The 24,323-nt window shown below is 42.7% G+C and overlaps 1 protein-coding gene across 9 annotated transcripts in view; it reads right to left on the bottom strand.

The window, feature by feature from the left end:
- LOC129862505 (rho family-interacting cell polarization regulator 1-like) overlaps positions 1-24,323 on the bottom strand; it is a 110,529-nt gene that overhangs the window by 66,865 nt on the left and 19,341 nt on the right. For 2 of the 9 annotated variants that reach the window (XM_055934246.1, XM_055934247.1), the window contains exons 1-2: positions 7,806-7,999; positions 2,350-2,473 (exon numbers count right to left, since the gene is read on the bottom strand). In XM_055934246.1, the coding sequence (XP_055790221.1) occupies positions 2,350-2,473; positions 7,806-7,824 (143 nt within the window). In that variant the 5' untranslated portion in view covers positions 7,825-7,999. Of the gene's footprint in view, positions 1-2,349; positions 2,474-4,945; positions 5,567-7,805; positions 8,000-24,323 lie in introns of those variants that run through there. The other 7 variants (XM_055934249.1, XM_055934252.1, XM_055934244.1 and 4 more) reach the window with 7 other exon arrangements.

Below are 24,323 nucleotides of genomic sequence, written 5' to 3'. Positions count from 1 at the left end.
TGATGGAGTATCCCATCTCAAACACACCCTTCCAAAGCATATTTTATTGCAACTTGTGTTAAGCAAAGATTTGCACAGTCAGGAGTAAATCTTAATAATAACTGAGTTAAAATAATAAGTTACACTTTATAAAATCCAACAGGTAATCAATGTGAGTCAAGACTCCTCTTTCACAGATGACAGGCCAGTCAATGGGCTACGGAAGAGAAATGCATTAGTCTGTCTAGCCTGCTCATAATCTCTTCAGCTTTGAAAAAACTCAAGCAAGATATTATCTTATAAGACTCAACACACCTTTCACTACCTCATCCAGACATAAAACTAATAACCATGAAGTAAATCATAACTACTGCTTCATGTTAATGCATTCCTTACAACTGTTGACAGCATCATTCATATCTCTATCAGCTAAATTCGAACTACTAGAGACGGCTAAATTTCCTCTTCCTCCCTCTCCTGACGCTCTCGGTCTCTAACACAAACTCATGAGCATGTTACTCAGGCATACACACTCCATTCTCCTCTCTGTTCCTCCTTTCATATTCTGACCTGGTTTCTAGTAGATGGACCTTCATTCATAAATAACTAGTGCCCTTGATTTTCCTCCACTCTACCTGACAGGGACAAAGAAAATCCATTTGGATAGACCAAAGCTTTGCTTGTTCGATACTACTGCACTGTTGGAGCTATGATTTTGCTACACCCACAATAACATCTGCTAAATATGTGCATGTGACCAATAAAATGTGATTTGTCATGGAAAGAGCAAATGCTCTCAATGTTTTGTATACTCCATATATATAAACACACACATACACAGAATTCGGAAGGTATTCAGACCCCTTCCATTTTTCCACATTTTGTTACATTAGACTTATTCAAAAAGGGATTTAATAAATGTTTTCCCTCAATCTACACACAATATCCCATAATGTCAGGGGGGTGGGGGATTTGTGTGTGCAAATGTATTACAAATGAAAATACAGAAATCCCTTATTTACATAAGTATTCAGACCCTTTGCTATGAGACTCGAAATTTAGCTCAAGTGCATCCTGTTTCCATTGATCATCCTTGAGATGTTTCTACAACTTGGAGTCCACCTGTTGTAAATTGAATTGATTGGACATGATTTGGAAAGGCACACACCTGTCTATATAAAAAGGTCCCACAGTTGACAGTGCATGTCAGAACAAACACCAAGCCATGAGCTTGAAGGAATTGTCTGTAAAGCTCTGAGACAGGATTGTATCGAGGGGAAGGGTACCAAAAAATGTCTGCAGCATTTAAGGTCCACAAGAACACAGTGGCCTCCATCATTCTTAAATGGAAGAAGTTTGGAACCACCAATACTCTTCCTAGAGCAGGCCGCCCGGCCAAACTGAGCAATCGCGGGAGAAGGTCCTTGGTCAGGGAGGTGACCAATAACCTGATGCTCACTCTGACAGAGCTCCAGAGTTCCTCTGTGGAGATGGGAGAACCTTTCAGAAGGACAACCATCTCTGAAGCACACCCCCAATCAGGCCTTTATGGTAGAATGCCAGACAGAAGCCACTCCTCTGTAAAAGGCACACGATAGCCTGCTTAAAGGCACCTTAAGGACTCTCAGACCATGAGAAACAAGATTCTCTGGACTGATGAAACCAAGATTGAACTATTTGGCCTGAATGGCAAGTGGCACGTCTGCAGGAAACCTGGCAGCATCATGTTGTGGGGATGTTTTTTCAGCGGCAGGGACTGGGAGACTAGTCATGATCGAGGGAAAGATGAACAGAGAAAAGTATAGAGACATCCTTGATGAAAACCTGCTCCAGAGTGCTCTGGACCTCAGACTGGGGCGGAGTTTCACCGTCCAACGACCCTAAGCACACAGCCAAGACAACGCAGGGGTGGCTTCGGGAGAAATGTCTAAATGTCCTTGAGTGGCCCAGCCAGAGCCCGGACTTGAACGTGAACTAACATCTTTGGAGAGACCTGAAAATAGCTGTGCAGCGACACTCCCCGTCCAACCTGACAGAGCTTGAGAGGCTCTGTAGAGAAGAATGGGAGAAACTCCACAAATACAGGTGTGCCCAGCTTGTAGTGTCATACCCAAGAAGACTCAAGTCTGTAATCACTGCCAAAGGTGCTTCAAAGTAAAGGGTCTGAATACTTATGTAAATATAATATTTACGTTTTTTGCTTCGTCATTATGGGGTAGTGTGTGTAGATTGATGAGGAAAAAACAATTTCATACATTTTAGAATAAGGCTGTAAGGTAACAAAATGTGGAAAAATTCAAGGGGTCTGAATACTTTCCGAATGCTTTTTTAACGGTAGTGTACACTAGACCTCAGAGGGAGTGTTCTCACCTGTAGGGCTTATCGTAGGAGTTGACCCCAGCAAAGGACTGGCTCCTAGTGATGGATCTGGAAAGGACTCGGCGCGACGGGCGCATGGAGAGGGACATGGAGGACACAGCTCTGGAGGGACTCCCTGCAGAGACAAGAGTGAAGGCTTTAGAAGTTACACAGTGACAGACAAAATGGGGCCAGTTTGGAATTTGTCCTCAGGCACTGCAGGAAGACATGAAAATGAGCAGAGCAGATTTTTTTTTACAACTGAACCCGGCTTCCATTGGCATTGTTCTTTCACAGGAACACAATTATGCCATGATTTTTTTCTCAAATACACATTTCTTGAAATCTTGATAGGTCTATGCCCTTTGTCCTTATGAATCAAAATTGACATTTTTCAAACTGTGTTCCCTAATAAGCTGCAGGGGCTCCACACTCTTGGGACAAATACCAGTTCTTCACATCAAAGCATCTTATTATACTGTATATCCAGCCGAGAGCTCTTGGAGAGATTATGTAAGAAAACATTAAATCTCGTGCCTTGGAGAGATTTTTATCTGTATCTCTTTTGCATGAACAGTGATATGCAGATAGTTTGTTGTTTTTGGTTTAAAAGTACCAGCAAGTTGTCTAATTATCTGACAGATCAGTTAGTTTTAGTCTGTAGCAAATCTACAGATTCAAATGTTCTGACATGTCAACATTCATTTGGTTATCCAACTTTCAACAAGCCATAATTTGTCATAACGCATCTGCCATAATGCATTCAGTAACTCAAAATGTTAAATGTCAAAAGGCAGTCGGACCGTTTCTGTATTGTAGGCCTGCCCTCCCACACCCCTCCATCTACTCCTGCACCCTCTGTATGCCTCCATATTCCCTCCCTCTTCCTGTGGTGCAAGGTCAAGCAGCGAGGGTACTGTGTGTCACCATTTCCACACTGGAAACAAAAGACCAGTGAAGATCAAGCAATAACCGAGACACAGTGCAGACTGCAAACACATTACTGCTGCCTGCCCACTATCTCTGTTCTCTACCACCCACGCTCTTCCTCTAGAGGTGCTTGGCCACAGCACAAAGTTACAACCATGTTGCACTTGTATCAAGGAAGATAGTAGTGCAGGGATGAGAGAGAGAAAGAGGAATAGAGAGAAGATTTCCCCGTCTAGGTAAACTGTGTGTCTCGGAGTTCATTGTGAGTAAATGAGCATTGGCGTACCAGGCCCTGACACTGGGGATTTTTTCGCAGCATTAGTGACATCATCACACAGGCCCGAAACAAGGACCTTTTTGATAGGAGAAGAAGAGGGAGTGATTGAGACTAGATTAAACACACACCAATCGTCAGGACAACAGCCCCACACAGAGAGACACAGGCCCTGTGACGTTAGGAAGCCTCAGGTGAGGCAACCTCAAGCGCAAAGACTTTAGCTTCAATACACAGAGACACAGGCTCAGTCCTATTACACACAAATCAAATATACATTTGAACTGTTCTCCCCAGGAGGAGGTGTTATTGTTATTGTCAATGGTAGCCACAGTTCTACTGAGCATTGTGGTTTTGTCAAGCCCTGTCAGTTTGATCAGTGTTGTCTTGTTTGGTCAGCAGCAGTGATATGAGTTCCTTAGATACAGAGATGCATTCAGGCCCTTAGGAAGGAAGCCAAGGTTTATTTTGAACTTGCAAGAGTGGTAGTCAGGAAACAGCAGTCACAGCTACAAATACCTCACGTCATAAAACAGAGAACTGAGCTGGCCATCTACGCTCAATACAATTCACTACATCCAATTGAGTCCCCATAGGCCAACACTCATTCCCTACAGTAGCATTTCATCTACGTCCATCTCACTCAGCAAAACCCAGCCAAGGAGAAGGGGCTGTGAGCGTGAAGCCTATAGGGAGACGAGGGAGAGGCCCTACAGCTCGAAACAGAACTACAGTAAATCTCATATGTAAAAGTAATATTTCACTCAATTCAGTGATTTTCACATGGAAGATGTAGGGTTAAGTGCCTGTGAAGGTAAAGTTAAAAGCTAAAGTCTGCCTGGTGAAAAATGTATATTTAATCACATACTGATCCCTGGTAAGATGATTTCCCTGATAAGTCAATTAGAGGCCTTTTATAATCAATCAGTCAACTGTGCTACTGCAAACAGCTCAGACTCACAAACCCAGAGACACCCAGCTGCCAAACCCAAGGCAGAGAAAATGGTGCCATTCTACAGGAAGTCTGAAGTCGGAAACTCTAAAAAGGCAGATGGTTGAGGAAAATAAAAATCTAGAACAGGCCAGAGACTGAGATACAGCTCTCTGCCTGGACTATTGACTGAACCCATTTTCTTTTCCTTCGATACGGACAGAGACCCGAAGGAGGCAAAACAAGCTAAATAAAATGCAAAAAAGGGATCATGGAGCGTGAGGGATGGACAGACTAATAAATAGTTGCACCTCTTCACTATAAACTGGTAATTTATATTTGGCATATGATAGTTTCTGTGCCATATACAGTACATTTGAGGAACCACTAGTATTTCTTTACACACAAATCATATACTGTGCCAAAACATATTTAAGTATACGCCTTTACAGCTGGTAGTACACGGCACTTACTGTACACACACATCTTCAAGAGGATCCTTCTCATCATGGGCATCACGTAGTAAACAGCACACAGGTAAGCAGCACATTATCCTTTCTTCACTCAGCCTTGGATGAATACCCTGCTGCACCCCCACCCACACGCAGTGCACCAAGTCAACCATCCCAACAATATAGCCAGCCTTTCCTGCTTGGTTCCTACCTGTCCCATAAGAGGATAGGTCAGCCTGGGAATAAACCGTGAGATCACACGATGGGGAAATCTATTGAGCGGAACAAACATAAAACCACGAGAGAGTCGTACGCCACATAACTACAGGCTTCCATCGGTTTCCATGATGAGTGTGGTGTTGCTGGACAGGGTGTGAAGCCCATAGACATAGTTACACCCATTGTTCTGCTGCCTGGCTGGCCCCGTTCCTGAACAGTTCTAGAAGGGGTAAAAAAGCACACAGGGGCCACCCGCTCCATCATACCCACTCTGATCCACCCTCAGCATCATGATGCACATCAAAGCATCACCCTTCTCATCTTAATGTGTATATCACACCTGCAGGTCAAAGGAGTCTCTTGGGTGTTTATAAACAAGGGAGTTGTTTATGTGGTCTCTGTCTTGTGTTGAGTCTGTGAATGAGAGAAAACACACCGTTTTGTGATCAGCCAGAGAGAGGTGTAGCTGGAGTAACAAAAGCACTATTGACATGGCCAAGGGACAGCCAATGGGGACGGAGCTGGCCTCAGATACAGGCTTCACCCCTTATCAACCAGCCGGTCTCCCTCTGACATTCCAAACACAGCAGAGATAAGCAGGGTCTACTGTCCCCTGGGGCACACAGGCCCTGAAAAACTTAGGCACAGTAGACCACTCAGAACAGAGGGTCACAGGACTGTGCCAGGGTCCCAGGAATGATCAGCAGTGGGGGTAGGGTGACGGGATGGTAGGGCATACCAGTTCCCTAATACAACACTGAGCTGAGGGACAGGGGAAGGGCTAGCCGGCTCCAAAAACAACACTGGGGACAGACAAAATGGTGCAACAAGCTTTAAAAAAACACACACAAGTACAAGAGTAGAGGGGCAATTAGCACCACAAAATACAGCAAGTAGACATTTCTGGGTCACCCAGTAACCCCACGTGCAGTATAAACATCCTTTACTGACCTTATATAACCATTAAAGCTCTGGATTATGGGAAATAAAACATACTGACTGGATGGTTCGAGCCCTGAATGCTGATTGGATGAAAGCTGTGGTATATCAGACCGTATACCATGGGTATGACAAAACTGTTATTTTTACTGCTCCAATTACATTGGTAACCAGTTAGTAATAGCAAAAAGGCACCTGGGAGGTTTGTGATACATGACCAATATACCACAGCTATAGGGTGTATCCTAGCACTCCTAGCCGCAGTATATTGGCCATATACCACACCCCCACGGGTCTTATTGCTTAAATAAAGAAGGATCAAATTTCCAAGCAGTAGGGCTAAGCATCAGCTCTCTAACCATCAACATTTTGGTGAACTTGTATAAGAAAAAAAAGGAAATCAAAAGCTAATGAGGAACCTAAATGAGTCGTTGATGTTTATATTGAAATTATTGGGTTTATGAGAGGCTGCTTGGTGCTCCCTCCCTCGACAGATCCAGGATATGATCAGCAGGTTAGTTCCTGATCCTAATGGCCCCGGCCAGGAGTCATGTGTCCGCTCTCTATGAGAAAGCCCCTAAACACATACGTGTCCCTTTCCTTCCCTTCTCTCAACCAGAGCCTAAAAAAGCCTCTCTCCATCCACCCACTTCTTGATTCTTCTCACCAGTCCTCCACTCCTGTTCTACAGTTATCTAACACCTCCATTGAATTAAGAGATCAGATATGATTCAAATCTAATACTGTTTACCAGACTCATTGCAGTGCTCTGATTTCAGTCAAGCCCCCTAGTCACTGTCCACTGTCTCAAAGTCCATGGATATGTTTACAACACTGGCCATGAGGGACAGGTTTGAAATACTGTTCCTCAAATTTCCACAACAACAGGACCTGACCAGAGTGTGACCAAACCATAAGCATAACCCACATATGTAAGGACCTCCCCTAGGGTATGTTAGTAAGTCACAGACAGCCACAGCACTGTATGAACACAGGCGTTGACACACTGCCCCTCGAAAACGCTGGTCTACCTCAACACCCCCTAACACAGATCTGTGGGGCCGACGACCTTCAAAGACCCGTTTGTTTCCTCCCTACAGACCAAATTAAACCACATTAATTTAAACATCCAATGGGAGACCACCTGGGCGTTACCACAAACTAGTCACCCCCCTTGACCACAAACCTACAGGACACTGGGGACTGTCTAAGACTGAGATAGTATAGCCAGAGTTGTTAGCAGGAAGAAAAAGAATGGAAGAGGGTTTTCTTCCCCCTGCTTTCAGGGCAGTGCCAGGCAGATCAAACTTCAGGTCTGACAAACAGGACTATGCAAAGCTGGAGAAGAGGAATACAGCCTCAAACAGAGAGAGATGGGGAGGGAACAAAGAGACAGCAAGAAAAACGAAACATCCACAATCAATGGGAAAACACGTTCAGACAGAAAAGAAAATACAAACTGGTATGGGTTAAGCGCGAGGTAACATTTTACAACATGCCTCCATTGCCTGATATTGTGTGAAATACTTAAAAACAAGCAGCGAGCAACTACACCAAAATCACCTCACACTTACAGTCTACCAACACCACCATTCCAAAACAAGAGTAACAACACTACAGACAAAACTAACATCCCACCACTTCAAAACTCCATCGTACCCTAGAACACAAAATAACTATATCAAGTCTACAAGCCCTGCTGGTTAAAAGGGGGAAAGGGTACCTCCATATCCACTGTACATCTTTGCTAGTGTTGTGGCTTACTCTCAGCGTTGACCACCCAGACCAGGAGAGGTTTCCTTGGGTCTAATCAAGTAAAGAGATCCACGGACAGCGATCCAACAACATCTACTCATCTGAAGTTTAAATCTCTGGCCCCTCTCTCAAACTCAGAAGAAAGGGAGCGCAGAGCAGAGGCGCTGCCAGGAAATGGAAAGGCGGTCCCCCTCCCAGCAGCCCTCTCCTCCTCCGGCTTCCTCTACTCTTCCCTGGCTGACATCACACTCTTCCTGCCTCTCCCTCTTCAAGCAAGACCAGCACGTTGTTTCCAAATCATAAATTACATGTAATTATACATGTGTGTTCTCTACTGCAATTATATACCATAAATAGTACCCCAAATAGCTTTGTGTAAAAGATTGACAACTAAAAGGGACCCCAAGAAAAGTGTTCATCTTGAAACTTAACTCAGCCCTTAGTATTTTTCCTTGACTCATAAGCGCAACTCAAGGCTGTGATAACAGAACACAATGAGGTGATCCTTATCAGCCTTGAGTCATTTAGCCTTGACAAATCCCTACTTGTCTTGGCCTGCCAGACTGTCTATCGATGTTGGAAAGGGCTTACAATAAATACCCAGACACCCCAGAGCATGATGCACCAAATGGGAAATTAAAGCTCATATCTCCTTCAGAAACACAGCTAGTCTTCATCTTACAAGATTGCATACTAGAACTCTGCAAGACAAAAACATCAAGTGGAACTGCATGTTGTCGGCTCAATCATCCAACAAAAATTCCAAAGATGACAGATGCCTTAATAAACCTTGTGTGATCAGTAACTTGTGTGATGACCAAGTCTTATTCTCAACAGCACACCTAGAAAACTGTTTAGTGAAAGACAGGACAGGCAAAAGGGACTTGAGAACCTGACTGCAAGCTTATGATCACACTCAAGGAAACACAGCTCTAGTTCAGGTTCTTAATCTGATTAGGTATATGGCTGCACTTTACGTTGAGGAATGAAAGTAATGGTAACAATAACCTAAAAGGCACATCAGTCACTGTCAGCAGTATGCCATCAGAATAACAGTTATTAGTCAACTGTTGCAACATGCCGAAAACTACAATGACTATAAATCAGCAGAGCACTGTCTTTGACGAAAGTGGAGTGAGAATAGATGGGTATCTGCAAATACAAAACAGACTGGTTTATGGAAATACCATTTCTCATTGGGTTTTTCCCCCCATAACCCAGGCCACTGCCCTTCTCCTGGAGGCAAAGACCTGGTTTTAATGTCTTCAACATGAGACACACAGTGCTCTGTATGCTCTACACATTTCCAGAGAGAGGGAAGCTTTAAACGACATATTTAGCTATTATTTCAGCCCAAGCTTCTCTTGCTGCACATTCAGCATTCACTCAGATGAAACTTTAAATGACAGCCATTAGGGCTGCACGATATCAGGAAAAAATTGAATTGCGATATTTTTACCAAATACATTTGCGATTTAACTCACGATGTATATCAAAACACTTGAACTGTTGGAAGCATAGAAATATAATGAGATTTTATATATGTATATATATATATATATATATATATATATATATATATATATATATATATATATATATATATATATATAGTGGGGAGAACAAGTATTTGATACACTGCCGATTTTGCAGGTTTTCCTACTTGCACAGCATGTAGAGGTCTGTAATTTATATCATAGGTACACTTCAACTGTGAGAGACGGAATCGAAAACAAAGATCCAGAAAAATCACATTGTATGATTTTTAAGTAATTAAATTTGCATTTTATTGCATGACATAAGTATTTGATACATCAGAAAAGCAGAACTTAATATTTGGTACAGAAACTTTTGTTTGCAATTACAGAGATCATACGTTTCCTGTAGTTCTTGACCAGGTTTGCACACACTGCAGCAGGGATTTTGGCCCACTCCTCCATACAGACCTTCTCCAGATCCTTCAGGTTTTGGGGCTGTCGCTGGGCAATACGGACTTTCAGCTCCCTCCAAAGATTTTCTATTGGGTTCAGGTCTGGAGACTAGCTGGGCCACTCCAGGACCTTGAGATGCTTCTTACGGAGCCACTCCTTAGTTGCCCTGGCTGTGTGTTTCGGGTCATTGTCATGCTGGAAGACCCAGCCATGACCCATCTTCAATGGTTGTCATGGCTGGCTGGGAGGTTGTATCGCGAGATCTTGGCCAACATGGCCCCATCCATCCTCCCCTCAATACGGTGCAGTCGTCCTGTCCCCTTTGCAGAAAAGCATCCCCAAAGAATGATGTTTCCACCTCCATGCTTCACGGTTGGGATGGTGTTCTTGGGGTTGTACTCATCCTTCTTCTTCCTCCAAACACAGCGAGTGGAGTTTAGACCAAAAAGCTCTATTTTTGTCTCATCAGACCACATGACCTTCTCCCATTCCTCCTCTGGATCATCCAGATGGTCATTGGCAAACTTCAGATTGGCCTGGACATGCGCTGGCTTGAGCAGGGGGACCTTGCGTGCGCTGCAGGATTTTAATCCATGACGGCGTAGTGTGTTACTAATGGTTTTCTTTGAGACTGTGGTCCCAGCTCTCTTCAGGTCATTGACCAGGTCCTGCCGTGTAGTTCTGGGCTGATCCCTCACCTTCCTCATGATCGTTGATGCCCCACGAAGTGAGATTTTGCATGGAGCCCCAGACCGAGGGTGATGACCGTCATCTTGAACTTCTTCCATTTTCTAATAATTGCGCCAACAGTTGTTGCCTTCTCACCAAGCTGCTTGCCTATTGTCCTTAGCCCATCCCAGCCTTGTGCAGGTCTACAATTTTATCCCTGATGTCCTTACACAGCTCTCTGGTCTTGGCCATTGTGGAGAGGTTGGAGTCTGATTGATTGAGTGTGTGGACAGGTGTCTTTTATACAGGTAACGAGTTCAAACAGGTGCAGTTAATACATGTAATGAGTGGAGAACAGGAGGGCTTCTTAAAGAAAAACAGGTCTGTGAAAGCCGAAATTCTTACTGGTTGGTAGGTGATCAAATACTTATGTCATGCAATAAAATGCAAATTAATTACTTAAAAATCATACACTGTGATTTTCTGGATCTTTGTTTTAGATTCCGTCTCTCACAGTTGAAGTGTACCTATGATAAAAATTACAGACCTCTACATGGTTTGTAAGTAGGAAAACCTGCAAAATCGGCAGTGTATCAAATACTTGTTCTCCCCACTGTATATATATATATGAGGTGGAAGGCAGCATCATTCTTGTTTGGAACAATCTGTTGACTGCATTTGACCTAACAGAACAGCATGCAAACTTAGTGTGGGAAGCAGCCGCAACAGGAGATAAAAACTGAGTAACTATTTTTTTTAAAGAAAATTACTTACGCGGCTGAGTGGCTGTTCAAAATATTCCATGCGATATGGATCTCTTGTGATAAGGATATTGCACATGTCAATATTGCGATTTCGATCAGAATTCTATTAATTGTCTATCCCTATCCCCCAGATCCAAATGCATCACTCCATCACCCACACAGTGAGACAGTGTTAATATCAAAATAGAAAAATGTGCACAAATAATTGTGTGCAATCAGTGAATATTATGCACACAAACCCAGTTTTCATTAAACACACCCACAACCACACAAAGAACCAAGTAAACAAGACAATATATATGTGTTTACCCACCATGCCACAACAGTCACTGAGGGATTCTAACAGGTCCAGACATTACCAACCATCAGCAGAATTACATTTTGCACACTCGGGCATACAGGAGAACTAGCTGACATTGAACTAGGACAGTGATTGGCTGGGCAGTTTCTTTGGAAATTAGTAGTCTGTCAGAACCAGTCAAATGGAAACTCAGCAAAAAAAGAAACGTCCTCTCACTGTCAACCACGTTTATTTTCAAACTTAACATGTGTAAATATTTGTATGAACATAAGAGTCAACAACAGACATAAACTGAACAAGTTCCACAGACATGTGACTAACATAAATGGAATAATGTGTCGCTGAATAAAGGGGGGGGGGGGGGGGGGCTCAAAATCCAAAGTAACAGTCGGTATCTGGTGTGGCCACCAGCTGCATTAAGTACTGCAGTGCATCTCCTCCTCATGGACTGCACCAGATTTGACAGTTCTTGCTGTGGGATGTTACCACACTCTTCCACCAAGGCACCTGCAAGTTCCCGGACATTTCTGGGGGGAATGGCCCTAGCCCTCACCCTCCGAACCAACAGGTCCCAGACGTTGAGATCCGGGCTCTTCTCTGGCCATGACAGAACACTGGCATTCCTGTCTTGCAGGAAATCATGCACAGAAGGAGCAGTATGGCTGGTGGCATTGTCATGCTGGAGGGTCATGTCAGAATGAGCCTGTAGGAAGGGTACCATATGAGGGAGGACGATTTCTTCCCTGTAACGCACAGCGTTGAGATTGCCTGCAATGATAACAAGTTGACAACAAGCTCAGTCCGATGATGCTGTGAGACACTGCCCCAACCATGACGGACCTCCTACCTCCAAATCGATCCTGCTCCAGAGTACAGGCCTCGGTGTAACGCTCATTCCTTCGTCGATAAACGCGAATCCGACCATCACCCCTGGTGAGCGAAAACCGCGACTCGTCAGTGAAGAGCCCTTTTTGCCAGTCCTGTCTGGTCCAGCGACGGAGGGTTTGTGCCCGTAGGAGACGTTGTTGACGTTGATGTCTGGTGAGGACCTGCCTTACAACAGGCCTACAAGCCCTCAGTCCAGTCTCTCTCAGCCTATTGCGGACAGTCTGAGCACTGTCAAGGTGATTTAAATCAATGTGGTCTGTTATCCACGTCTTTTTCCAAGCCGATGTGAAAAATATCAGAATTGGGCTGCTAGTCTAAACGCAGACTGTCGCAGCCTCCAATCTTTTTTTCACTGATTCTTCTTTTGACCAGCACTGAAAAAGAGCCAATGTGAAAAGATCTGATGTATAAAGATCTTATTTGATTGGTCAAAAGACCAATTAGTGGAAAAAAGATAAACTCAAGAAGAAATAGGCCCGTGGCGAAATCTAGCTAATGATGCCTGCTGTACATTGTACCTGCAGGATTCCATGGGAGACTAGTATAGAGTAGCCTACTTGGTGTGAAAGGGAGGTGTGAAAAGGGGCTCAGTGCCCCTTGACCTCAGAGTGCTGATAGTGTGATAATGGGATGGAGGATAAGCAGGGTGATCGGGAAAGGAGCGGCCGCCCAGAGTGAGAGGTGGGCTGGGGATTTAGTTGTTCTCAGTTGAGCTCTTATCTCCCGGGAGACAGCTGTCCCCACCAGACTGGGAAAACTACTCAGAGCTACACAGTCACTGCACCTGTGCCTCGCACAGAGAAGAGAGAGAACGAAAGAGAACACATACAGTAGTCGTGCACATGCACAGTAAAGAGCGCATTCCTTCTTATCACAGTTTCTCTTGTACCACCTTCTCAAGTTTCACCACTAAGTACGGAATGTCATTTTCCTTTACTGCTCTCATCTCATACAAAGCCTTCTTTGCGCAGGCCTAGATCAGCTTGGGGTTCTGTCTTGACCAGAGGAAGGCCTGAAACGCTCTCTGACACTTCAAACGTTAGGTTTAGGTTTAACAATAAAGATGCATACACTTTTGTGACAGCCATAATGGCAGATGATTGGAGTAACCCCGCCTGCTACTGTATCATTGCCTATCACAAAGCAGGAAGAGATAGCGATCCCACACAGGACATAAATATCCCAGGACAATGGAAGTAATCTGTGTCACACTCAGAGATAAGGTGCCTGGCTACACACTGACACAAGGTAATCACACACAGGCCTGACACCTGGATCTAGGAGCATGTCTGAGGGGATTTACCTAACCGTCTGGATTTATTTGGTCTACAATTAATAATTACGGCAAAACCCAAGGTAGACCCGCCCACACTTCCCCATAGCCTCACTCAACACCAAGCACTCTATTCCCCAAAACCACCCCACAGTGCAGAGAATACATTCTTTCCATTCTTAACGTGCCACTAGCCCTTTATTTGTCTCAAATACAGCAGGCTTGTTTGATTTCCACTCCCCCTCTGATTCTTAAGTCCAAAATGAGGTTTACCTATTAAAAATGTGCTGTTTGAGCAGGTGGCAAGGAATTTGATAGACACAGCAAAATCTACTTGCATAAGACTTCATATGTGGAGTTGCCCTGCACAGCCCAGACAACATTCTACTGTGAGGACACAGATCTATTCCACATATTCGACTCCTAAATGCATGAAAATGCAATTATGTTGACACCATCCGAAATAGAAACGATGCGCGCCACTGCACTGTAGAGAGTTGAGGAGCAAACTCGTGGCTCTCATTTGCACCACTTGTCACTCTGATCTTAAAGGGACAGCGCGAGATTTTGGCAATGAAGTGCTTTTTCTACTTACCCAGAGTCAACTGAGGTAAACACTGAAAGTGCAATACCCTGACCAGGCCCAACCCAGCTTTTCTTCAGCAGTAAGCTAGCAAGTTTGTAGGGCTCAGTGGAGAATGACTTCCTCCTCTCATTGAAGCCATGAAGTTCAAGGCCGACCGGGGTACTGCAGGCTGTTGTTTTCACAAAGAAGGGTCCGCATTATAGTAAATGGGAAAACGGCAATCTTCGTGTACAATCTTTGTGTAAATATTTGTTTTTTCTAAGACAATCATGATACCAACAGTTGCTTATATTACACCAGATGTATGCTCTTGAACCAATTTATATATAGATATATATATATATTTTTTTAATCGCACACAGAAGTTAAGGATATTTTATATTCAGTGCATTCGGAAAATGAATTCAGACCCCTTCCATTTTTCCACATTTTGTTACGTTACAGCCATATTCTAAAATAGATTAAATAAAACAAGTCCTCATCTACACACAATACCCTATAATGACAAAGTAAGAATGGTTAAGAAATGTTTGCAAATGTATTCAAAATAAAAAACTGAAATACCTTATTTATAGTATTCAGAGCCTTTGCTATGCGACTCGAAATTGAGCTCCGGTTCATCCCGTTTCCATTAATCATCCTTGAAATGTTTCTACAACTTGGGAGTTCACCTGTGGTAAAAATCAATTGATTGGCCATAATCCGGAAAGGTACACACCGGTATATATATAAGGTCTCACAGTTGACAATGCATGTAAGAGCAAAAACCAAGCCATGAGGAAGGAATTGTTTGTAGAGCGCGGAGACAGGATTGTGTCGAGGCACAGATCTGGGGAAGTGTACCAAAAAAATATCTGCAGCATTGAAGGTGCCCAAGAACACAGTGGCCTCCATCATTCTTAAATTGAAGAAGTTTGGAACCAAGACTCTTCCTAGAGCTGGCCGCCTGTGCAATCGGGGGAGAACGGCCTTGGTCAGGGAGGTGACCAAGAACATGATGGTCCATCTGAAAGAGCTCCAGAGTTCCTCTGTGGAGATGAGAGAACCTTCCAGAAAGAGAACCATCTCTGCAGCACTCCACCAATCAGACCTTTATGGTAGAGTGGCCAGATGGAAGCCCCTCAGTAAAAGGCACATGACAGCCCACTTGGAGTTTGACAAAAGGCAAATCAAGATTCTATGGTCTGATGAAACAAAGATTGAACTCTTTGGCCTAAATGCCAAACTTCACATCTGCAGGAAACCTGGCACCATCCCTACGGTGAAGCATGGTGGTGGCAGCATCATGCTGTGGGAATGTTTTCAGCAGCAGGGTCTGGGAGACTAGTCAGGATCGAGTGAAAATGAATGGCGGAAAGTACAGAGAAATCCTTGATGAAGTCCTCTGCGCTCTGGAGCAGGTTCTCAGTCTGATGCGAAGGTTCACCTTCCAACAGTACAACGACCCTACGCACACAGCCAAGACAACGTAGGAGTGGCTTCAGGACAAGTCTCTGAATGTCCTTGAGTGGCCCAGCCAGAGCCCGGACTTGAACGTCTCTGGAGAGATTTGAAAATAGCTGTGCAACCTGACAGAGCTTGAGAGGATCTACAGAGAGAATGGGAGAAACTCCCCAAATACAGGTGTGCCAAGTATGAAGCATCATACCCAAGTAGACTCAAGGATGTAATCACTGCCAAAGGTGCTTCAACAAAGTACTGAGTAAAGGGTCTGAGTAGTTAAGTAAATGTGATAACAAAATGTGGAAAAAGTTAAGGGTTCTGAATACTTTCTGAATGCACTGTAGTTGCTACCAGCAGCCTGCAGTACCCCGTTTGGGCTTCAACTTAAGATCCTCAATGAGAGGGAGCAGCACTGAGCTAGCCTGCAATGTCACTTCCTGGACTAGCTCAAACTGTGTATGTTAGGTCTTGAAAATCTCCCCCATGACATGTCATTTTAGTTGCTAAAAATCGACTTCCTTGACTCAAATGTGCCATTGAGTCTTCACATAGAAATGAAAGGTGTGAGACATCATTGATGGGTTCATCCATTTATATATACACACCAGCTATTGTAGGGCTGCTGGCTGAGGAGTTGCAAATTCCATTTCTCCAACCTTGACTTGAACACAAGTCATCCTATGCATTTACAGTATGTAACTAAATACACAAACATATTTAATATTTTGTTGAAGATACAGCATCTCTCGCTTTGAGATTTAGGATCCAGCCATTCAACTGATCTCCTCTCTTAATGAGGCCATTAAAGTCACTGATTAACGATCTGCCAACAGACCCTTGTTTCCCCCATGCCTGCACCCAGACAGAGCAGGAGAGTGGGGCCAACAAATACTGCTCTAATTTATTGGCCCTTTTAAAAGTTACTGAGTGGCAAAGGGTTACTGCGCTTTGCAATTGTAATCATTTAATGTGCAGAGGTTATGGAGCGATTGCAGTGCTAACAGAAATTGTATTTTGAATTCCATAACTTTGAATTTGTATTAGGATATTGAATTACATTTAATCTTGATGTTATGGTGCCATTCGGGCAATTTAAAGTAATGATTGGGGACTTATTTGTGGAGGGATGTACATTTTTCTGTGTGATGTGACGTTTTATTTGTGCTTCCCATGCCTGTGTTTTTGTATTTTAATGTATATATGTATAGGGGTATTAGGAGAGGAGGAGGAGAGTAGAAAGAGTGGCATAATGAATTTCCTTTCTTCCTATGAATTTGGCTGTAGCATTTGCACCGATTCGGCGACCCCACTAGAGGTCTTAACCTTGACTGCGTTAAAGAAAAATACACTTAGGGTTGCAAAGGGTCAAAAACTTTACGAGAAAGTTCCAGAAATTTTCCAATGGAAGTAAATTTAGGTAATTTTGCTTAAATTCATCAAAAAAAGTTAGCTTATAACAGTGAACCTTTTTTGTGGTATACACATAAGGCAATTCTAGGTCTTGTGGCATATTTTGGTTAAACTATCCACAATTCAATGGAATTGCAACCCTCTGCATGCACAGTGCATTCTTCCATCACATGTGCAGTGCATTCTTCCATCACAGCTGATTCTCAAGATCTTGCACACTAATGAGATGCTATTGAGCCTACACTACTAAACTGTCTGAGCCAAGGACTAACATGCATTCTGGTAAAATTTGATTACAATACTGGGTGGGGTGAATATATATTTTATAACAAATTATTTTTTGTTAACTAGTAAATAGTAGCCTACAGCAAAGTGTGTTTAAATCATTTCTAACTTGTTAACAATTTCGGCTAGTTAGTTTTTGCTATCAGATGGGTTTTAGCTTGCTTGAGCCTGCTAACTGGAGTGTATATTCACCTGTTTCCATACATGTTTAAACATCTATCTTACAAAGGAACTGTTAAATCTAACTGCTTAACTATTTATCTGTACATGGATTTGTATATTTTTTTTTTTTAACTACATTTTTTCTAATCTTTACAGGAAAATGCCACAGGCACTATCTGATGTGTGGAGACATTACACTACAGCTCAAGTAGAAGGAAAAACTGTGTACATTTGCAAATACTGTGCCAACAAGCAACAAAAGTTGACAAAAGTCCCTCTACTTCTTTTCAAGGTGAAAATGATGACTCAGACACCTTATCGATAGCAACAGCTCATGGTCCTACTGGAATCAAAAGTTTTTTTGGACTCAATGGAGGAACGTAGTCCGAGAAATGCTGATGAATGTCTTGCTCGAGCTATGTATGCAATTTGTTCACCTTTGATGCTCACAGGCAATGTATATTGGAAGAGATTTCTGAATGTTCTTCGCCCAGCCTACACCCCTCCAACCAGACATGCTTTATCTACTCATTTGCTGGATGCAGAGTTCAACAGAGTTCAAGTGAAGGTCAAGCAAATCATAGAGAAAGCAGAGTGTATTGCAATCATTTCTGATGGGTGGTCGAATGTTCGTGGGCAAGGAATAATTAACTACATCATCTCCACCCCTCAAACAGTATTCTACAGGAGCACAGACACAAGGACAACAGACACACCAGTCTCTACATTGCAGATGAGCTGAAGGCAGTCATCGATGACCTTGGACCACAGAAGGTATTTGCCATGGTGACAGACAATGCTGCGAACATGAAGGCTGCTTGGTCTAAAGTGGAGGAGTCCTACCCTCACATTACACCCATTGGCTGTGCTGCTCATGCATTGAATTTGCTCTTCAAGGACATCATGGCACTGAAAACAATGGATACACTCTACAAGAGAGCCAAGAAAATGGTTAGGTATGTGAAGGGTCATCAAGTTACAGCAGCAATCTACCTCACCAAGCAAAGTGAAAAGAATAAGAGCACCACATTGAAGCTGCCCAGCAACACCCGTTGGGGTGGTGTTGTCGTCATGTTTGACAGTCTCCTGGAGGGGAAGGAGTCTCTCCAAGAAATGGCCATATCACAGTCTGCCGATATGGACAGCCCCATCAAGGGGATCCTCCTGAATGATGCATTTTGGAAGAGAGTGGTGAGCAGCATGAAACCTAGCAGTAGCCATTGCATGGATTGAGGGAGACATTCCCAGTGTCATTCCCATTTAGGTCAGTTAGGATCACCACTTTAGTTTAAGAATGTTAAGTGTCAGAATAATAGTAGAGAGAATGATTTATTTCATCTTTTATTTATTTCTTTACATTCCCAGTGGGTCAGAAGTTTACAAACACTCAATTAGTATTTGGTAGCATTGCTTTTAAATTGTTTAACTTGGGTCAAACGTTTTGGGTAGCCTTCTACCAGCTTCCCCATTTTGGCCCATTCCTCCAGACAGAGCTGCTGTAACTGAGTCCTGTTTGTAGGCCTCCTTGCTCACACACGCTTTTTCAGTTCTGCCTACACATTTTCTATGGGATTGAGGTCAGAGCTTTGTGATGGCCACTCCAATGTTGTCCTTAAGCCAATTTGCCACAACTTTGGAAGTATGGTCATTGTCCATTTGGAAGACCCATTTGCGACCAAGCTTGAACTTCCTGCCTGATGTCTTGAGATATTGCTTCAATATATCCACATACTTTTCCATCCTCATGATGCCATCTATTTTGTGAAGTGCACCAGTCCCTCCTGCAGAAAAGCACCCCCAAAACATGATGCTGCCACCCCCGTGCTTCACGGTTGGGATGGTGACCTTTGGCTTGCAAGCATCCCCCTTTTTCCTCCAAACATAACGATGTTCATTATGGCCAAACAGTTCTATTTATGTTTCATCAGACCAGAGGAATTTCTCCAAAAAGTACGATCGTTGTCCCCATGTGCAGTTGCAAACCGTAGTCTGGCTTTTTTATGGCAGTTTTGGAGCAGTGGCTTCTTCCTTGCTGAGCGGCCTTTCAGGTTGTCGATATAGGACTCAAATTGTTTTTTTTTTGTTTTTTTTACATACATACATACATACATACATACATACATACATACATACATACATACATACATACATACATACATACATACATACATACATCTGTATATTTTATTAGTACACCAAAATGTTTCACATGTCAAGTATCACGATACAGGATTTTCAAAAACGCTAAGTGTCACTTGCCACATCATCATGATGATGAAAAATGCATGTGGCAAGTGACATTTTGCGTTTTGAAAATCATATCTTGATAACTTGACTGCTGACATGCAAAACATTTTGGAACTGTTTCAACAGTGGACTAATAAAAAATAACAAAATATATTTTGAGTGGAGTTTTCCTTCAAGCAAGTAGCATGTTGTCCTTTACATGAACTTATCCCTATAATCAAATCACAATTGTAGGCTTTAGCTAAGTGGGCTAACACAGTATTGTGACTTGCAGGAGACCTGGATCGAACCCAGTCAGTCACAAGAGCAAGATTAAATAGGGAGTGAAAAGGCTATCCGTAAAAGGGCTATGACGGGGTTATTCAACTATATTCTTATGGGGGCCAATTTGCAGTTCGTGACACTCTCTTCTAACGTGTCATGCGCTGCCTGTAATCAGAGGGGAACAGAAGGAACATCCATGTTCCAGAGAGTCTTAGCTTTGAGGAATGGGGTCATAGTAGCTTATAGGCAAAAACAGTAGAGCCAAATTCATAGGAAGAAACAAAATTCAACATGCCACATTAGGTTCAGAAACTGCTAGAAGCTTCCATTTACCACAGAGAGTGTTTGATTCTATCTGTTCGCTTGGCAAAGTACCAGGATGTCGTCTCTGGTTTTGAATCTGAATTTAGAGAACTGAATTTGAAAACAAAATCTGAATGCATCTGAGAAGTTGAATATATGAAACTTTGATAGACAATGAATGCAATATGCGCCATATTGAAACTGAATATATAAAATATTGAATTTCAATATGCACTTAAATTTTAATTACATTTTCAAACTGAATGCAATTCAATTCCGTTTCAAATCATGAATACAATACTCAATTGTAAAAATGTTGCATTAGAAAATCAAAAATATTACATTTAAATTCAATATCCTAATACAAATTCAAAATGGAATTGAAATATACATTTCTGTTGGCACTGAAATCGCTCCATATTAGGCCATCTTCCCCACTGTTACTGCTGAGTTAAGTTGGGATCACTGTGTAAGCATTTCATGGCCCAACAACAAAATCCACTCAAATCCAAAGACATAAGTGTCTTATTTGTATAAGCTGACTCAACTAAATTCCAGGTCCTGTTAGTTGCTTTAACAACTGACAGCACTCGCCACAGGTCTTCATCACTTCTAAATGAGGCTTATAGCTGAAATTACTGGCCTCACATATCGACAGAAACGTCCATGAAAGGGGGATTGAACTGTACGGGACCAGTGGGACTGTAGAACGTAAAGTTTAACCCTGTGGTTAGTTCCATCGTCCAGTGACCGTGGTAGAGCAGCACAGCTGACCGTTGCACAGCAAGGGACCTGGACCCCCCCTGAACCCAAGACTTCCTGTTTAATCCCCAGCTGGCCACTAAGAGGCTTATGTGTCACTAGATGCTGTAGCACTACAGTCCTGCTACTCTATGTGCAGCCTGGAAACACAGAACCAACAGAAACTCATTGGCCAATTACTACGTACATCAACACAGCATTCTCTAACTTCATACCCGTTTACGTTCTCTTCTTCAACTCTTTACTATTTTAATGTTGACATGTTGGAAATTTGAAAATGGGAGAAAAAAAATCGCAGCCTATCTGCAAATCCCAGGACAGAGACATATATACTATTACTAACTAAACACATTTACATTTAAGTCATTTAGCAGACGCTCTTATCCAGAGCGACTTACAAATTGGTGCATTAAACACGTTCTGTTACAATGTTTGATCATACAGGGTTGTCATGCCTTTGGCTTTGATCCATGCAAATAAGCCTGTACATCACTATGCATTACTTTAGTAAAGGTTTAGGCCAGAAGGTTCTGGTGGAGGGTGATGGCATTTCTCCACCAGTAAATTCACACTTTCAGCAGCAACATGTTGAATCTAAAATTATATAGCTAAAACAATGCAGCAGAGTTGGAGGAAATTTGCCTTATGACTGTGATGACAGTGAAGTTCCAACAACTATGCAGAATGCTGTAGCCTAATGCTGAGTTCATAACCAAGTGGGAAGATGGTATTTACTAAATACGACTGAGAAAAATTCACTTGAACACCCCTCCAACTAGTAATTTCCCCTGGGAAACTTTATCATCCCTGAGCTCCGACTTCTCTCACACACCGCCCTCTGGCATCACCTACTAAGGAAATTACCTGGATAACAGCATTTTTGGCAGTTAAATGCAACAAAACATTTATAAAAAGCTATTATGGTTTTTGTACACTATAATTTGTTTACAAAACATGATAGCTGTACTTTTAGTTTATTGTTGACGCAGCTTCTTGGCCATTCGCCAATCAGGATTCATCAATGAGTTCAAAGCACGTGAATGCATCCAACTGGTATTTCCGACTTCACAACTAGTAATTACCACCTTCCCACTTGGTTATGAACGCAGCATAATACCCCTTACTTTTTTGACCCCGACATGTGACCTGAAATACTGACCTTATAAGCCCATTACTCCAAAGCAGTGAGTGTATCGCAAGAATTGGGCTAGAGGTTAAGGAAAACACATTACATCAGAGCATAATTGGGAGTCCCATAGGAGGGCGCTCAATTGTCCCAGTGTCATCCGTGTTTGGGCGCGGTAGGCCGTCATTGTAAATATGAATGGGTTCTTAACTGACTTGCCTAATTAAATTAAGGTTAAAAAATAAATAAAATGAAAAATAAAAAAAAGGGGAAAAAAACACTGTTCTTGTGTAAAAAAAATAAAGATATAGTTGTTCATGTTTTAGGGAATAAATTAACTAAATCAATGATCTGGTCGAACCCTGGATACTCTTATGGGTGGTCATATTACAGACTACTATATGCCTTCATTCTTTAAACATTTAGTGAACATGTTGAAGTGAGGCTCAAATTACCATGCCATAAGATCTCTACAAGCAAATGTGAACGAGAGCAAGAAATGAACTAGTCCGTACTTCCTTAACTACTCCATAAATAGGTTGATTTAATTTGGGTCTTACGGCCATGACTGGAGCTCTGAAAAGATAACGTCTAACAGAAATGTTGACTTCCTGTTTTGAACCAGGACATCAACAGCCATTGAGCAAAATCTGATAAACATCTGACGGAGAGTCTCGTCTCCTGCAGAGGGCCTTGTCCACAGTGCTGTCTGTACTGCCAGAGAACAACAGGGTTACTACAGCTGATAACCAAGCACTGGGATAGTCCTCCATTGTATACATTCAGTACAGATAGTAACCCTATCCATGTGTGTTGTGGTTTTGTAGCTCTGTGGTCTAGGCACATTGTAGCGATAACGTCAGTCTTTCTTCTGGCTTCCAAGCACATGCTCAATGTTTCCCAGTATCTTTACCACATGACAGCAGTGATTTCTTGTCCGAGTCATTCAGAGGTAGTACAGTGTGTCACATTGGGCTCTGGAGTGGCGCAGCGGTCTAAGGCATCGCATCTCAGTGGAAGAGGAGTCACTACAGTCCCTGGTTCGAATCCAGGCTGTGTCACATCCGGGCGTGAGAGGGTAGTGCGTACGGCCCAGTACATCACATCCTGCCATCCAGGACCTATATACCAGGCGGTGTCAGAGGAAAGCTCATAAAATCGTCAAGCGACTCCAGTCACCCAAGTCGTAGACTGTTCTCTCTGTTACCGCATGTCAAGTGGTACCGGACCGCCAAGTCTATTACCAAAAGGCTTCTAAACAGCTTCTAACCACAAGCCATAAGACTGCTGAACAATTAATCAAATGTCCACTGGACTATTTACATTGACACCCCCTCCATTTGTTTTGTACACTGCTGCTACTTGCTGTTAATCATCTATGCTGTCACTTCACCGTGACAGCATAGATGTCACGGTGTACAAATTACCTCAACCTGTACCCCTGCCGACTGACTCGGTACCGGTACCCCCTGCTATTGTTATTGTGTTACTTTATATTTTTAAATTTGATTATTTAGTAACTATTTTCTGAACTCTATTTCTTGAACTGAATTGTTGGTTAAGGGCTTGTAAGTAAACATTTCACGGTAAGGTCTACACTTGTATTCGGCGCATGTGACGAATACAGTTTGATTTGATTGTGAGTCCCATAGGGCTGCGCACAATTGGCCCAGCGTCGTCTGGGTTTGGCCGGGGTAGGCCGTCATTGTAAATAATAATTTGTTCTTAACTGACTTGCCTAGTTAAATAAAGGTTCAATTTAAAAAATAATAATAAACAAAACATGAGGTTGTGTCAGTGTGAGCCCACCCACACGCAAGATTTCCAACAAGAGTCACAAGCCTTAGATCTAAACAACAATCAAGTGTAGTTCACAGGACCTGGAAAGGACAGCGACCTTGCAGACCACCAAAACAGATTTCACTACAAATGGTGAACTTATTGCAGTGAAACTGTTTGTATGGTTTTTACACATGAATTTTCAGTTAGGTCTTCGCCCCGGAAGAAAATCACTTGAGCCATGTCATAAGCAAGTTATACATCAAGTAGTTTCGCCCAGAAGTGCGACAGAC

Source organism: Salvelinus fontinalis, chromosome 9 (assembly GCF_029448725.1).
Source record: "Salvelinus fontinalis isolate EN_2023a chromosome 9, ASM2944872v1, whole genome shotgun sequence".
Classification (NCBI taxonomy): Eukaryota; Metazoa; Chordata; class Actinopteri; order Salmoniformes; family Salmonidae; genus Salvelinus; species Salvelinus fontinalis.
The sequence above is the reverse complement of the archived record's forward strand: the minus strand, read 5'-3'. Positions and strand labels throughout refer to the sequence as shown.